Genomic DNA, 15,971 nt, shown 5'->3' with positions numbered 1-15,971 from the left:
CACTGAAGTTATGTGTGGATTTGAATTAAATGATTGGTGAACTCAATCCTTGTGCTACAGAAAACAAATTACTTAACCCTACAAGTGTTATTGCCATTACAGCTATACATACACGCACACCAAGTTCCACTGTATTTCATGATGGGTCGATGGAACCCTGTATTCACTGGGGGGAAAAAAAAAACTTCAGTTTATCAATTTACACATTCAGTTACTGATTTGTACACCTGTTTCTGCTCTTTTCTAATCATTTAACACCCAAAGAACGATGGATAGCCATTGGGCAAAAAGATTGAAAAGGCACAGCTAAAACTTGTGAATAAGGTTGATGTTAAGGGCGCAGCACCAAACCAGTTGCCTGACATTTTGGTCGGAATCTATTTTTCCGAAAACATCCATGAAAAAGGATGACCATTCACTTTGTTCACAGTTAGGAGAGCAGTGTTGCACAAAAATTGCTCTAAATAATACATGGTGGATATGCAGTCAGAATTACCGCAATCTTCCATCAAGCGCCATTTTTTTTCTTAGCAGGCCAGTATGCGTGGAGAGGATTCAGCTTTGTGTGGTTAGATCTTCTAGAAGCCTTTCACATAACATTTCCACTTGGATTAGTGTCGGGTAATTTCAGGGACTCACTGGCCAAATTGTATACAAGAATCTCCAAACCTAATGAGAAATCCTTATGTTGCCTAAATGCCCTTGAGATGACTGAGTGCTGGTTAAACCGACCCCTTAGAAAACATATACCTATTAACCGTTACTCAACAGAACTGCGTCAAATCACTAACCAAAAGTAGAAATTCTACCAGCTACAAATGTACTTGGTGCTCTACAGTAATTTACTTTGGCATTTGCATAACTAAAACAAGAGACAACCAAGTTCTGAAAGTGTAGAAATGCCATGCACACAATTCTGCATCTACATTCTGCATACAGGCATATTCTGAAAGCATCGGAGTCATGCATTTTACAGTGCTTCTGATCAGGGCCTCTGTGAAAAGGGCACTAATGGTAAGTATGTGGTCTCATAAGTGGAGTCCATGTAGTCTAGTACCTGACAAATGTAGTATGTGTGCTGTGTACTGCTAATGCATTCTACAAACTTGCCTGGCATTTGGGCATTCATGCTCTCAGATGCTGGGGTTTAGTTCAAGGTAACAATAAGACTAGATAAGGGGTAGGGTTGCAGATGCCCATCATTTTACATGTAAGGCCATTCATGGACAGGATGCATCCAAAAGAAAAGCATTGAATTATGTCCATGGCAGACTCTGAATCATTCAGCGTTTCATTTTAAAGACGTAAATCAGGGCTCATTTTCATGCTGGTACATGATGTGCTATGCCAGGAATCACTCGGAGCTGCCTTGGAACAAATACCAGAAAATGTAACCCAAGGCATGTCTAAAATGCTGATGAAAGTTGAAGAAATCAAATGCATGTGTGTGCTTCAGAAAATGTGTACTTAAGATTTAGTACCATTTTCATATTTGTTAAAGATGGCTTGTAGTGCTAAGGTAGAAGATGCAGGTTTATACATATCTAAAGATCATCTAGGGCCAGCAAAAAGGCCATGGAGATTCAAACCTGAGGGATGAACTAATGACCAATCAGATGTCCAATATTTGACATGCTAAAGTGTAATGCAATTGCTAAAATTGTAATTTGACTATAATGTTTTTGTTGCAACTGACTTTATATATCAGGTCAGCCTAATTCCAGTAAATTGTGCATCATTTGACCACTGCATCAACTAATTGTTCGTTATACAGTGCCCACCAAAGGTATGGTGACGGTACAGCGAAATGTGTTATTTTTGCTACATGGCATTTGGCTTTGAAATTATGCATGAGACAAAAGTACAAACAATCAGTTTCTATTTCATAGTATTTGCATGAATATAAGTTCTACCATTTTACACCAGTGCAAAGAGCTGACAGGAGTAAGCATTCGTACTTTATTTTTTGGCTTAAAATCTTGTTCACTATTACTCACGAAGAAATCATGGCAATATTCTATACGAATATCACGGAACTAAAACCAATGAAAGAGCACAGTGAATGACAGTAAATGTCCAAAAATATGAGCAGCATCGCCTTATAGTTTTAATAGCGTATGAAATTCAACTGTATTGACTATGGGACAAGGACGAAATGATTATCTAGACTTTACGGCTGCTTTGGCAACTGAAAGGGTGGTAGAGACATGCACCGTCCGATTGTCATTGTACAGTATAACATACATTTGTATACAAATGATTTCCGTACGTTATATTGTCATTCTGACAATGCGAGAAAGCGAAGGAAGGACATTCTAAATAACATTCCGTGATCACTGACTAACGCTACCGCCGTCAGTGATACTGGGAAGATGGTCTTGAAGCGATTTATGGAAGATTATATTCAATTTTTCGCTATTATACTCGCCGTGGGTGGCGCTATTTCTGCACTTGCCTCACGCCGAGTTTTGTAGGAGTACTTGCAGTCCACTGAACTCACAAGGACTGAAAGAGGTGGAGTCTGAATCCGAAGCTGAAGGTGGGGAGGGAGGAAGGGAGTGAAGAGGAAAAAAAGAGAAAAAAAAGCAGACACAACAGAAACGGGGGGAGGACGACGATCCAACTGTGTCAAGTGAAATAAAATTTATATTAAGAGACGTGTTACTTCAACGACAAAGAAGAAGCCAAGATGATAACGGCCCATTTCGTTGAAAATTTCTGGGTATGTTATTGCATTTACTTATTGTCATTAGCTAGCTAGAACACCAGTTGTTAGCACATATCTCCTCCCATTTTACGATTGCATGTTACAAAGGTTTATGGGAATAATTTTTCTCTTCTCTTTAAATGGTTATATGAGAAGTATTAACTCTTACTGACAAGGACAAGGAGGCTAGAGTGAACTCGATGTGTTACCCCGTATCCCCCGCTACTTTTTTCGGCAAATACCATTATGCTACCCTGGGGATTGGGCCTCAGTAAACTCTATCTAGCATGAGTAACCAAATGGAAACCGCCTTCCCTCAGTTAATTGGGTCTTGTCCACTGTCTTGGAATGTTTCTGGTATTATCTACGAACGTCATTGGCCGTTTTTGTTGTCACTCAATGAGTTGTGTGCGTCACTTTTCTTCCGTAATTAAGTTAGAATGAGATGCCAGATACGTATGAAGGTTTCCAGAGTTTTTCTAGAGGAGATTGTTTGCTTTCTGAGTTTATGTTTGTGTCATTACGCAATTAGTGTCCTGCAAAAGGCGATGGTTTCACATTCCTGCAATATGTTGGTGTACGCATTGTGGAAGCCTGTACAATAAACCACCTCATAGGCCAGCTGAGTCCAGACGTGGCTGTTCTCACAGCTTTATTTTGGTTGTAAGCTATAAAGATATTTCGCTAACATACTAGCATGCTAGAAAAGCAGTTTCCATAGTCTAGCTAAATACATAATAAATACGTTAACTATAAACAAACGAGTACTCGGGAGACGTGCTTGTGAAACCTAATTCATACGCTGCAGTTTGTGCCTCTCCTCTGATGTAACTCATTTAAACTATTGTTTCTTTTTCATCGTGGTTAACAATTGCTAGCTAAAGCCAGCAGGACATAGCTAACACTGTAACAGGGTACAGCCGGGCTGTAAATGTATAACATTGCATATGATATGTATGTGACAGTGTGGTTAAGGCCATAGCAATTCGACTGAAGAAAAAAATTAGCCAGTTAAATCACTCCCAGCACACCGTGTATATGAGTGATTGATGTTAGATCACATAAATGTACTGTTCACAAACGTTATCGTGCAGTTACAAGTTAATGAGACTGTATCCTACTTTCTCCCTCCTTTTTTGTCTTTTTTCTTGGGTTTTCTTGCTGTCCCCGTCCTAATAGACTACTTTTTCTGGACATGCTTTAACCTGCTCTTTTGTAGTGAAATCAACAGTTCTTGTGGAGTCACAAAATAATTGTAAATGTTTTCTTCATCCAATAAACTTAAGTATGGCACCATTGCATTGTGCTTTTAAACATTTAATACACACTTTAAAAATGGGGATTTAAAAAAAGAAGAATGTTACCGTTTTTCTTCCTTGTCTTCATTATTATCAATTCCGATATGTGAGGCCAGTTGAAAGAATTTACACCTGTGCAGAAAGTGGTATCTTTTGACAATGTAGGCTAAGGAGAGTGTTTGTTTATTTATTTATTTATTTTGAGTGCAGTATTCTTTTGCACTGCACACTAAGTTCATTTACTTTGTATAGCCTATAAAAATATTTATTAAATGTGTGTGTTTGTGCATGGAAGTAATTCTACTTGAATGCTTAAAAATGCATTCAGAATCACCAATAGAGCTGAAGGCCGTTCAAGTTTTGATTACTCAATCAGTATATGCCTCAGGTGCCTTTATATTGACTGGGCTTGAGTATGCCTTGAATATTATGACTCTTGTTCTATGCCATCTGTATCAATTTCTTACACATACACATGGGCCCAATTGTGAGGAAAAAATAACCTGGATTAAAAGATTCTAAAGGAAAGGGGACTTTTAAAAAATTGGTCCTGTGTTCTACATAAATATGTACTGTATGGTACACAAAATAAGTGATCTCTTAGAAGCGAAATAGATCTCTTGAGAAATTTGTTGTTTCAGTTTTTTTCATTTGGCAACATGGCAAGTCGTCTCCGCTTTTCGAGTGACACTGAAAAAATCATTTCTGATCCTCTTGATGAAGTAGGTTATATTTTACTCTGACAGAGTACATTCTATCACTGTTGGACTGAATTAACTCTGAAATTTTTACTGTGCAGGCCTACATGGAAGTACAGATTTAGCTCTTGAAATGTCTTTAGCCATAGAGTTGGATACGGTTGAATAGCCCTTTCAGTGAGTGGATTCATTTTGATCCAGCTCTTTGCTCTGCTGGTGCTCTTCTTTGCTCAGTATTTGAAAACACTGATCCTGTCAGTGATAACCGTGCTCTACGTGAGGTGAAAGTGGCATCACGGAGATCTCCGGATGCTGAAATGGACGTGAAGAGGCAGGCGCTGTGTAGAGATGTGTGTTGTGTCCTGAGAGCATCGGTCTGAAATCACTCTTTGTTGTGCTCTGGCCCGAGAGGCCAGTGACTGCGACTGTACGCGAGAGCCCCGATCAGCTGTGTGCTTTAGATGCACGGCACACTCCTGCTCTAGCCTACAACGTCAAACATTGACAGGCTTCTCTCTCAGCTGAACAAACATGGCCGACACAATGATGAGAGACAGCGCTCTGTCTCATGAGAAGCTCTGTCTGGGCGGTCGATGTCTTTTTTGTTGTTCTGATTACTCGAGGCCTCATTTTGAAGCCAGAAACTATAATTGATCTGTTTAATTTGAACTGTTACTAGCATATCAGATTCATATTTCCGTGTATAATTCCGTTGTCTGTCCTTAGCTGGTTTTAACCAGGAAGTAGGCTGTGGGCAGCAATTTAGGCTAAGGGTTGTCCTTCCTGCATTGTGTTTCATTTTAACTTTGTGCATGCAGCTTTCTGAATAGAATTAAATTAATTAACAGTATGCATTGTTTATAGTGCTTCTCTGTGCAGTTCCTTGGTACACACTGTGTCCCACTTTTCTTTTGAACAGGGATTTTACATTTCTTAACATTCGTCTGCAACATCACCTTTCTGAAAGAAAAAAAATTGTTGAATGTTCCCCTAGCCTTGTATTTAATAAAGATTATGGTTGAACTTAATTAAGGTTTGGCTGTTCAATTAATCTTTCAGTGTCTGGCATAATTAAATGGAGAACTAATGCTTATAACAAGCTACTCTGTCTAAAGTGCACAATACTGTATTAACTCCGAATCTCTTGTCCCCACTCAATTACAATCTTAATTAATAGAGACAGCCAGGCTTTGCTTTATTATCATCATTATTATAAATAGGCAGGCATTAACACTGATAAGCTAATGAAATGGTCATTTTAAAATATCATTTTAAAACACCACATTTCATTCATTAAAGAGTTTTAGGAGATAACTCTCAGTGAAGATAAGCTACGTCAGATGCACAGCGCAGCATTTAATGAACATCTCCATGAATTACCTTAAGCATTTGTGCTTCATGAAACGAGCACATTTAGATATAGACATGTCGGGCTACTCCTAACCAGTATTCAGAATTTATCTGCAACATAATTGGCATCGTAAGGAACTTGGCAAAAACACAGTCTCTGTTGGTTATGTATGCTATGTTTATTTGACAGATTACAGGCAGGGCCCTGTAAAATGCTGGCTATCCTTCACAGGGTGACACTCTGCAATGCCCTAAAAATCTGCACCATGACAATTAGAGATGATTAAATCAGAGATTAAAAGCAACACCCTGGCTGCAGGCAGTCTTATTGCTTACATTTCAGAGGCAGCATATGTGCATCTTTGATTCTGAGTGAACTCCTTCTGCTGTAGTGAACTGACTGGAGCGCTCTATCTTTCATACATAGTCATGAGGCAGAGGTACACGCAGAACTGTTGGTGAGAAAAGATCCATTCTTGCCTCTGGCAAATGAGAGAATATCATTTTACTGTTGTGATGATACTTCCTTGTTTTCGTTTTCATATTGGCCTACATAAAACTGGTTTTAGTTTGTGGGGGGTGTTCTGAGAATCATGAAAGTACTTCTGCTTTAGAATATTTGAGAGTGTGTGTTTGTGTGTGTGTGTGCCTGCGTGCTTGCGGGCGGGCAGGTCAGCGGGTAGGCGTGTGTATGCGTGTTTGTGTGTGCGTGTGTGTGTGTGTGTACATTTGTTCATCCTCTGTGAAATGAGTGTGTACACATGCGGGTGTGTGCATGCATGTGTGCACGCTCATTTCACAGAGGAAGTTTAAAAGATAAGCGCATACAGTGTATGACATTTTGATCTGCACTATAAGCGCAGTAAAAACTGGATAATGGGTTAGTCATCACTCAGTAGGGACTGGGCTGGCTGATCCTGTTCCAGCAGTCCTCTGGAGCCGCGACTGCACCTCAGTTGCTGAAACGCTGAGAGACATGCGCAGGATTTCACAGTGCATTTGTGGGCATTCGAAAGGTGGAGAAAGTTCAAAAGTAATGTCAATGCATTATATACTGTGCACAATAAAAGGAGAATGAATTCCAGGTTGATGCAAGCAGTTCAGAGGTTAGAGCAGGTCACAGTCACAGGTCTCCAGCAGATGTTATTCTGTTGTTGTATTGTTGTCAGTGTTAACATGGCAACTTTGACAGAGTCACTCAAGTGAATCTTAAATATTTACACTACTTGCGCCCAAGTCCTGATAGGAGTAATTAATATAAAGAGAGCCTGGGTCACAATATTTAACTGAATATCCTTGCCGTTGTTGGACTTTCAGTGTAAGTTGGTATCTGTGTCTATATGTGTGTATAAAAATAGCCATGACTATCTATGTTCCAAGAACGCATAGCTAACATGAAGGGGAACATTCCCCATGGGTAGCAGCGTGCTACTGTAACAACTGCTATCTGAAAGATCTGCTTCCGGCAAGAAAGATAGAGCTATTACCAACACTGAGAGTCCTGCTGTCCCCAACCGTTAAATTACATTTTTTTATTTTTTTTTAACATTATTATGGACTAATAAGTTGTTTAAAAGGATTTTTGTTCTTGCTTTTTGTTACCATTGGATAGCAGGAAATGGAAAGTGAGCAGAAGCTTTGCTTGTTTTCACGGAAGCAATTTTTCCATTCCTCTCTCGACAGGTTAAAGTCCCTGTTTACTTTAATGATGACACAACTGACCAGTGAAATAAAAATGTAAGGGATAAAGGCTTTGTCGTTGAAATTAGTTGCTCTTTTAGTTTAAATAAGCCAGTCTTTCTGTATATTACACAGTGCTGTATTCCACATAATTTTGCTGTCAGTTGTGAGGACTAGGTTGCATTTTATGGTGATTAAAAAATATATCTATATTTTTGTGTTGCATTGTTGTCATTGCTCCTAGTGCAGTAACTGTCCATCCTAACGGTAGCACACATTTCTGAAGTGATTTTTGTGAATTCATTTATTTTAATATTTTCCTGTATAATTGCAGCATCATGTGGCCACATTTGAAAAATAGTACTGTAATTCCATGCAGATTACTTCAATTTTGTATTTTTTCCCTTTTCAGTCTGAAAACGTTCAGTAGTGTCAATGCACCATGCTGCGTTAAGTGGGTCTGCCAAGTCTAAAGGTAGCGTTCAAGAGCCTCTACACATATAGCTGACTACAGCCTATGAGATTGAAGGCCCAGATAATCTGCCAGGTTTATGATTGCAGTTCAGATTAAAAACTCTGAGGAGCTGATTTTACACACTGAGTCTGAACCAGTTAGAGAGCAGGCAGCTAGAACTAGAGGCTCATTTGAGCATGCATGCAAAGCTAACGCACTGATTTCTTAGAAGTCAAGTCTGCAAAACAAGACCTTTAATTTTATGCGTGCCATCCACCGAAAGGGGCAGCTCCAGACATAAGAGTCTAGACGCAGGTAATAAATGAGGAAGTACTTCCACTATAAACTTCCGAGTTGAAAGTAAACAGGATAGCTGTGTCCTGTGAACATCTGATACTAACCCTGCAAAGTTGAATAATGATCTCAGAGGATATGGGATATTATGCATTCACAACAAATACCAAATAAGGTTCATATGAATGGCAATTAATTTGCTAGGGTTACTGTGTGATTTCTCCTTCCTTTCAAGGTCGCCAGACACACGTAATTCTCACGCTGATGGGAAAACCGGTTTTATTTCATTTTTCTCCGTTTCATCATGGTAGGCAAGATGACAGGCCCTCTCTCTACCCGGTCTGCATATTTATGGAGTGCGCATGTCATTTTAGCTGTACTGGACTAAACAAGTATCGCATTTTCCACAGATGTTAGTTCACTCTTCTATGGAAAAAAAATTGACTTTAAATAAATAAAAAATAATTATTGCAAGTTTTTCAATGAGATTTATTTAGAGAAAGGTCTGTAAGAGGCTCTTCCTCTGCAAAACTGGCCGAACTGCCGCCTCGGACATCCTTCAGATGCTTGTCGATCCTCGTTTTCTCAGATCAAACAGCCGTCGCCTGTGATCGTATCGGTAGAGAATCATTGATAGCTGGCTTCCAACGGAATGCGGTTGGACCAGACATCGCAGCCAGGCAATGGCTGCCAAGTATATGAGGGGTGGAAGTAACAAATTATTATTTCTGAATTTCAATTAAATTAAATGGTGAATCAAATGGAATGCAATCAAATGAAGTGCTTCATCAAATAAAATACAATTAAATCAAGTATTGAAGTGTTAAAACACCATCAAATTAAATAATCCCTCAGTGATAAAATAGAATTATTTTCATAACATTTTATCTTTGTATTTGAACGCCTCAACATTTAATTATTTCCTAGCAGTTTAATCAATAGCGATTGATAGCACTTTATTTGATTTAACATTTTATTTATTTATTTGCCATTTAATCGAGTGATTCATGGCATTGCAGTGGCATTTAAATTCCGTTTCAGACAGACCTGCATGTTCAAGTTGACCTGCGTGCCAATGCTTCTATTTGCCTTGTGTTCACCTTTATGTGTTTTATCTGATGTACAACACCTGATGCACATGGCTTGATTTTATTTCCCACAAAACAAAAAAAAATATTATAGTCTGTTTCTGCTTAAGACCGTATCTGAAACGATTGGGTGTAAAAGCTAGATTTAATCAGGACTTCATTTAATTCTGCTGTGTGATTTCCCTTTTCCTTTGACTGTGTTGGCCAGCTACATACAGCATTATTATCATGCTTTAAATAATTTGTAGGCTTATGTTAGCATTCTGTGATAATGAGATCAACTATAGGTATGCCTAATATGTGACCCTTAGTGCTCACAATAGCATTCTGTTATTGAAAAAGACAACACCCTGTGTTCTGATTCGTTGACAGCATGGCATTTTGGCGTGCGACTTTGTTTGAAGTCCCGTGTGAAAAGTTGGGGAGGCAGGTGCAGTATCGCTTGCTCGGGTGAACGCATCTGGACTGCGTGCCGTGGCAGATGTCGCACATCTGTTAAGAGATTGCCTTTGGCAGCTGCTGATTGCGACATCCCAGTCGGCAGACCCGTATGAATCCCAGCAGCACAGGACACTTGGCGGTTCTGAAACTGAGGGCAGTTTCCACGGGAAACGGTGGCGCCCTGAATGCCCTGGCATGGTAGCCTACGCTCTTATAAAGTCTCTTTTAGGCAGCGGGTCAGAAAATGCCAGCGGTGTAGGACGTGTGCAGTGTGGGTAGGCCGCACATGGGGCTTTGTGTGTATTTTTACACCTGGGCCACCCGTGCCCACAGCGTGAATTGCAACCTGGTCTCTAATATACCGGCATGGAATAATCCAGAAGTGTCTCTATTTGATATTGTCTAGATGTGTCATTTCATTTGTAAAATAAGTGCACTGTGACTGCCCACAGTCTTTGCTTTGAGCACATCTTAACTCATAGTTACTTCATTTCTGTCTTTTACTTAAATATGAGAATCGTGTGTTATTCTGTCTGACCTTGTAAAGAGCGTTCAGAATACAGTTGGGGATCTCCAGCTGGTGGTGGCTGAACTGAGCGCGTGCGAAAAGCAGGGGGACCTCGCCGGCTCGGCCTTGGAGCCGCGCTGAGGTCAAGCGCACGAGGACAGCGGAGCCTGCTTTTTTTTCCGACCAGGGAGGACTTGTTATTTCAGCGTCTCCTTTCCCGAATGATCGTTTTCCTAAATACAATTAGTGTTTATTTTGCTTCAGCTGCAAACTGTGCTGTAATTGTCACGCGGCCACGGATGACAATGCGTTCATTGAAATCCGAACGGTTTATGCGCCATCGATATGCCCAGAACAGAACCGGGCCCTGTTTCGTACATGACGACGTTAAAAACGGGACGGATCTGTGTCTGTTATTGCATCATTCCTCTGGAGCCGGCAGCTGCGCTCGGCGCAGGGGACCAGTTAGCCGCCGCGGCGCAGTCGGACGTGAAGATGACGCACCGCGCTGCCTGTGCCTCCAGGTTATTGTTTGGCAGCCTGTGTCCTCACCTTGTTTCACCTCGTATCCTGCGCTGTGTGGGAATGCCGGCCTCCTCCGCTGCGCTTCGGGCCTGGGGTCTCTGCGCTCTGAATGCTGATGCCTGGGAGGGGGGGTGGGTAAAACAGGGGTGCATTTATTTAGGGGGGCGCACACAGGAGCGCTCGCTGTGCGGGTCCCCATTCAGGCCTCAACAGCTGGGGCGGCGTCTCCTGAATCACGCATTGTGAGCGCCGCCGTCACACAAAAGCACCGATTGATGGGAAGCGAAGCCATCGCTCTCTGTAATTCTAACTAACTGTCCTAATCTTTCCCTTTTTCTCGGTAAGATGGCACCCATCCCTGGGAAAGAAGCTCAGAGCTAGCTAATTGCGTTGGGTGTGAAAGTAATGAATGCCTTGGGTTTGGGTGTTACCGTGGTTTTTATACTCACTGTTATGAGCTCGTTCTTTTTCGTTTGTATGCCTAATGAAGTTTGCAGTAAGGCAGTGAGTGTTATGCCTTCACGTTTCGCCTGTATTTCATCTTTCAGTACTGCGAGCTCGTGCAACCTTTTTTTAAGGCCGGGATTTAACAAGCTTCGTCATCACAAAATTGTTTCCTGTTCTTTTCATTCTGTCATGCATTCTGCCAAATATGCAGAACATGACTTTCCTACAGAATTTTTTTTCTGTTTATTCTTCTCATGTTTCTCATGTGGAAAAAAATGGATGATTGAATGTACTGTATGTGTACACAGCTGAAGTCAACCACAGACCACAGACAAACATTTTAAAAATAATATGCATTGCAAACAGGAAGTGCATTTTGTACACTGACCCCACAGTATATTTTCAGAGACTGAGATCTTACTGCGGATTTCAGCATCTTTGCTGTGACTTTGCTGCAAATACAGGCTATCTGGGCTGCTAAGTTAGCGTAGAATTGGTGGGTTACAGTATTGCCTAAATGTTTTTTTTTTAGAGGAAGAAGCAAGTAAAACATTCCCTTATCATCCAAATTCAAATTCACTCTGGATGGACAGCAAACAGCCTCCAACTGGCCTGTTTTCACTGTTGTATTTGTGAGTTTGTTCTGAGACCTCCAGATATGTGTAAATATCGGTTACTGCTAGACAATAGGCCATTTATTTAGGCCATTTCCTGTTTTGAACCAGAAGAGAAAAAAGCTCACTTCTCTCTTGGCTGACTAGGCAAAGGGCTTCCTCCAAACGGAGCTAACCTACTGTATGGCTGGTGTCTGCTTGTTTAAAGACAAAGCCATTTTGAGAGGGATCAATTGAGGTCAGGCAAGCTTTCAAATGGTTTATCATTCCAGTCCACAGCCATCAAGTGACATTTAAAAAATGTAGTATAGTTCCTAATGATGGGTGATATTTGAAACGTGTCTATGGTATATCCTCTGCACTTGTTTAATAGTTAAGGTGAAGTAGTGCTTCTAGGGTGACACATCAGCTTATGCGAATTTGGTAGCTATCCGGTGGCTTTTTGAATATTATGAAAAGCAACTCATCCATTTTTATATAGGCTATATGTTAGCCTTGTTAAAACTATAACCTGTGTTTGCTTCTTTTTTTTCCTCAAGAAAGGAAATGGTATAGGCTTTGTTTTCGTCCATCACAAATGAATTATTAAGTGAATATGCATTTTTAAACACTTTGGAACTTGAGATCTCATTCAGTTGGTTACCCTTTCGCCCCAGAATCATTCCATCTTCTTCCACACCGGTGGTTCAGACAGCATCTAAGACAGGTATCTGACAACATGGCCAGAATGAAGATGGTGGATCAGAGGCTTCTGAAAATGCAGCTCACGGCCATTCAGACCATGCGAATGTTAATTGCGGAGAGAGCCAGCATGGTAATTTAGAGTGACAACGAGAGATGTTGGCCTGGGCGGTGGTTATTTGGGAAATGGTAGGAACTGTCCAAAAGCCTTCCACCTGAAATGAAAGGTTTGTCTTCCCTTCTTCCTGTCTTCCAATCCAGGGTGAAAAAAACAATGGATTTGATGTACTTTACCATAACATGAAGCATGGCCAAATATCAACAAAGGAACTCTCTGAATTTATCAGAGAAAGGTAAGGCAATCATTTGTGTTTTTCTACCTTCATTTGCATGTTTCTCTACACCTCTCACCATAGAATGTAGTATTTCTACTTTTAAAGTTGATGTCAGTGCAGAAATGGCAGTACAGCCATGGTAACCAAGACAAACAGTGCTGTTGATGCCCCTTAGACATTCTCTGGTGTACAGTGTTAATTTAGAGCTAAATTTAAAGCAATTATTAGGCTCTCATGAATGATGCCCATTTGCTCATTGAAGTCCTATCATTCATTTTAGCTTTGTCCGATTGGGAATGTGGATTTTTTGGAAATTATAATTAAATTTCTTGTATTTACTGTATTCCGAATTAATCACTTGTCCCTCCTCCCAACACAAATGAGTGACATTTAAGTGAAGTACATTTTTCTGGAAAACAAATGAAAATAGTTGGAAACTTCAATTATTGAACAGGCTGTGACGTCACCAGCCTAACCATTATATAGCTAATGTGTTCCAGACAAAGCTTCCCAGGTGTATTTCCTGTTAGCTTACATGTCTAAATTAACTACAAAGTACCAAAGGCAAACTATGCATAATTTCTTAGCCTGTGTTTACAATCAAAGAAGTTTCCTCCTCCATCTTCAACCCTAATATTGCTGGCTGGATAGCTAGAGGTAACATTAGTACTGTGAAATGAGCAACCGCGAGCAACAATGAGAAGGCAGACTCGATTATAGCTTAATTAATTCCATTATGTTGAACGTAATGGTGTTTGTATCATTGGAACTTTAAATTTTGAAATTTCAGATCCTTGCTGAAATCCTTATTGTCACCAGCTTCACACTGCCAGTAACATTACTTACAGGTCCAACAGAAAACAAGCCAACTCCTAAGTTGTTTATAATCTCCTTTGCTTATGTCTGCAGACGGCGCAGAAGAAAAGCAATTTCAGGGTTAACTCTAGTTCTTGAATGAGCTAGTCCTTTTGCTTTGCTGTATCTGGACTACTTCGCTAGCTAGCTCTGCAGCCACACCCACCCCTCCCCACACAGAAAACAGCGCCACACCCAGAAATGTCCCAAACACATTTTATAATAACAAATACAGGTACAGGTCTTTGGCGCATGTGCGTAAAGACAGAGATTGCTGCATCATACATATGCCTTAGCATGGTTATTTTATAATATTTTATAGGTAAAAATCCTGCATACTATGCCTTTAAAATATTATGTTTGCAGTTTTGAACCTGGCTAAACGCTTGCGCTCTATCAAATGCCCTGGAATCTGCATGGCACTTGACCTTTTACAGAAATGCGAATATTCCTGCAAGAAACGTACTATTATCTACTGCTTGGTTGTTCTGTTATTCGTGCTTGTGTGTGTGGCGCTTACCCTGTCACCACTGCAACCCGAGATTCCGTCAGACAAGTGGCATCAGTGTGTGTCTGCTAGCATCGCCCCTCCCTTACCTGGTGCCTGTTAATGGGCACAGAATGAATGGCTGATGGAGATTCAGCCTGTGTGTTATGTGGTAGATGGCAGTTCGGTCCTGGTCATTGAGGACCACAGTCTGAGGGGCACTTGACCTCCTTTCTCAACTCTTATTTCAGTCACGGTCTGGATAGAGACTATTCAGCCTCTCCCAGTCCTGAGAGTGCCAGTATTGCCCCCCCCCCCCCCGGATTGTGGTTCACTGGGCCCGTATCTGAGTAGCCCGTGGTATCAGCAGCTCATTCTAAACGGGCACTCTGGCTCTTTAACAGTAGTTGCACGTACCCCCAGCGGGTGGTGGGCCCATTGATTCCGGACTCGATTGTGACCGTTTCCTGCCTCTTTGTAGTCGCGAGTGAGAAAGTTATGTCTTTTATCTTAATCATTTCCTCTTCTGCTTGCATGAGATGCTTCATAAGCAAAATGTGACTGCCGAGCGGTCGCTGCCGGGCATTTTTTGGCTTTTCCTTTGTGTTTCCAGGACAGGGACTTTTCACTTGTACTTTCACTTTCTGCCACAAAGTGGAGCTGCAGTATATCCTAACAGACTTCTGAGAAAAAATGGTCCTGGAAGCTTAAATGTCACAGGGAAGTTTGTTTTAAATTTGACATTGCAGTATTAAAGCAGCACATATTTAAATGTTGACATAAGCAGTTCTTTTTTGGCATTTACGTTTTCCAAGCTTATAAAAGGAACTAGTATTATGAATACAGTGATTGATGAAGTCATGAGCAGATGTTGAACTGTCTCAAAAGGAGGCCAGATCTGAAATGTTTAATATGTAGATTAATTCTACAGTCAGCCTTAGCAAACAATGCCTTTCCTTTGAGAAATAGCGTGTTCAAAGAAAGTATTTAGCAATGCTTTTGATCTCCTATAGAATGGCCCAGCAGAATTGCATAGCAATGTAGCTGTGCTCCCATTATAGTTCAAGGAAAAAAAGGCTATAAAAAGTTGACATTTTTGTCATTCTTTCTCATATATATATATATAATTTTTTTTTTAACAATGTAAAAGTAGTTGTGGAACCCTTACGCTACCTTTCTCACCGTTGACCTTGTTTTCATGCATGATGTGCTCCCTTCCTCAGGTCAGCTGTTAGACTCAGGGCTCCTCCCTTTACAGGAACTCAGTGTTCACAGTGGGCTGTGAGGGCAGCCTGCACCACCGCCTGCGGTCATGCATGCAAACTGCTCGTCAATAAAATGCCACACTGGAAAAAAAAAAAACTCAAAATGAGTCAATCGCAAGTTTTTTTTTAAAGTCTTATATTTAGACTTAATACCTATTTCTATTACTTTTTTTGCTAAATAAGACAAAGCAATTTGCATTGAGGTTAGACAGTTTTTCTCATTTCAAGATTTGCCAATGGGGTA

At 40.6% G+C, this 15,971-nt stretch overlaps 1 protein-coding gene across 11 annotated transcripts in view; it reads left to right on the top strand.

Moving 5' to 3' along the window:
- The first annotated feature begins 2,506 nt into the window (after positions 1 to 2,506).
- Positions 2,507 to 15,971, top strand: part of fcho2 (FCH and mu domain containing endocytic adaptor 2) — a 55,443-nt gene continuing 41,978 nt past the window's right edge. For 4 of the 11 annotated variants that reach the window (XM_064308987.1, XM_064308985.1, XM_064308989.1 and 1 more), the window contains exons 1-2: positions 2,507 to 2,722; positions 13,047 to 13,138. In XM_064308987.1, coding sequence (XP_064165057.1) covers positions 2,690 to 2,722; positions 13,047 to 13,138 — 125 coding nt within the window. In that variant the 5' untranslated portion in view covers positions 2,507 to 2,689. The remainder of the gene's footprint in view (positions 2,723 to 13,046; positions 13,139 to 15,971) is intronic. The other 7 variants (XM_064308996.1, XM_064308993.1, XM_064308991.1 and 4 more) reach the window with 3 other exon arrangements.

The sequence above is a fragment of the Anguilla rostrata genome, chromosome 14, assembly GCF_018555375.3.
Source record: "Anguilla rostrata isolate EN2019 chromosome 14, ASM1855537v3, whole genome shotgun sequence".
NCBI lineage: Eukaryota > Metazoa > Chordata > Actinopteri > Anguilliformes > Anguillidae > Anguilla > Anguilla rostrata.
Note: the sequence above shows the minus strand (reverse complement) of the source record. Positions and strands in the feature narration are given on the sequence as shown.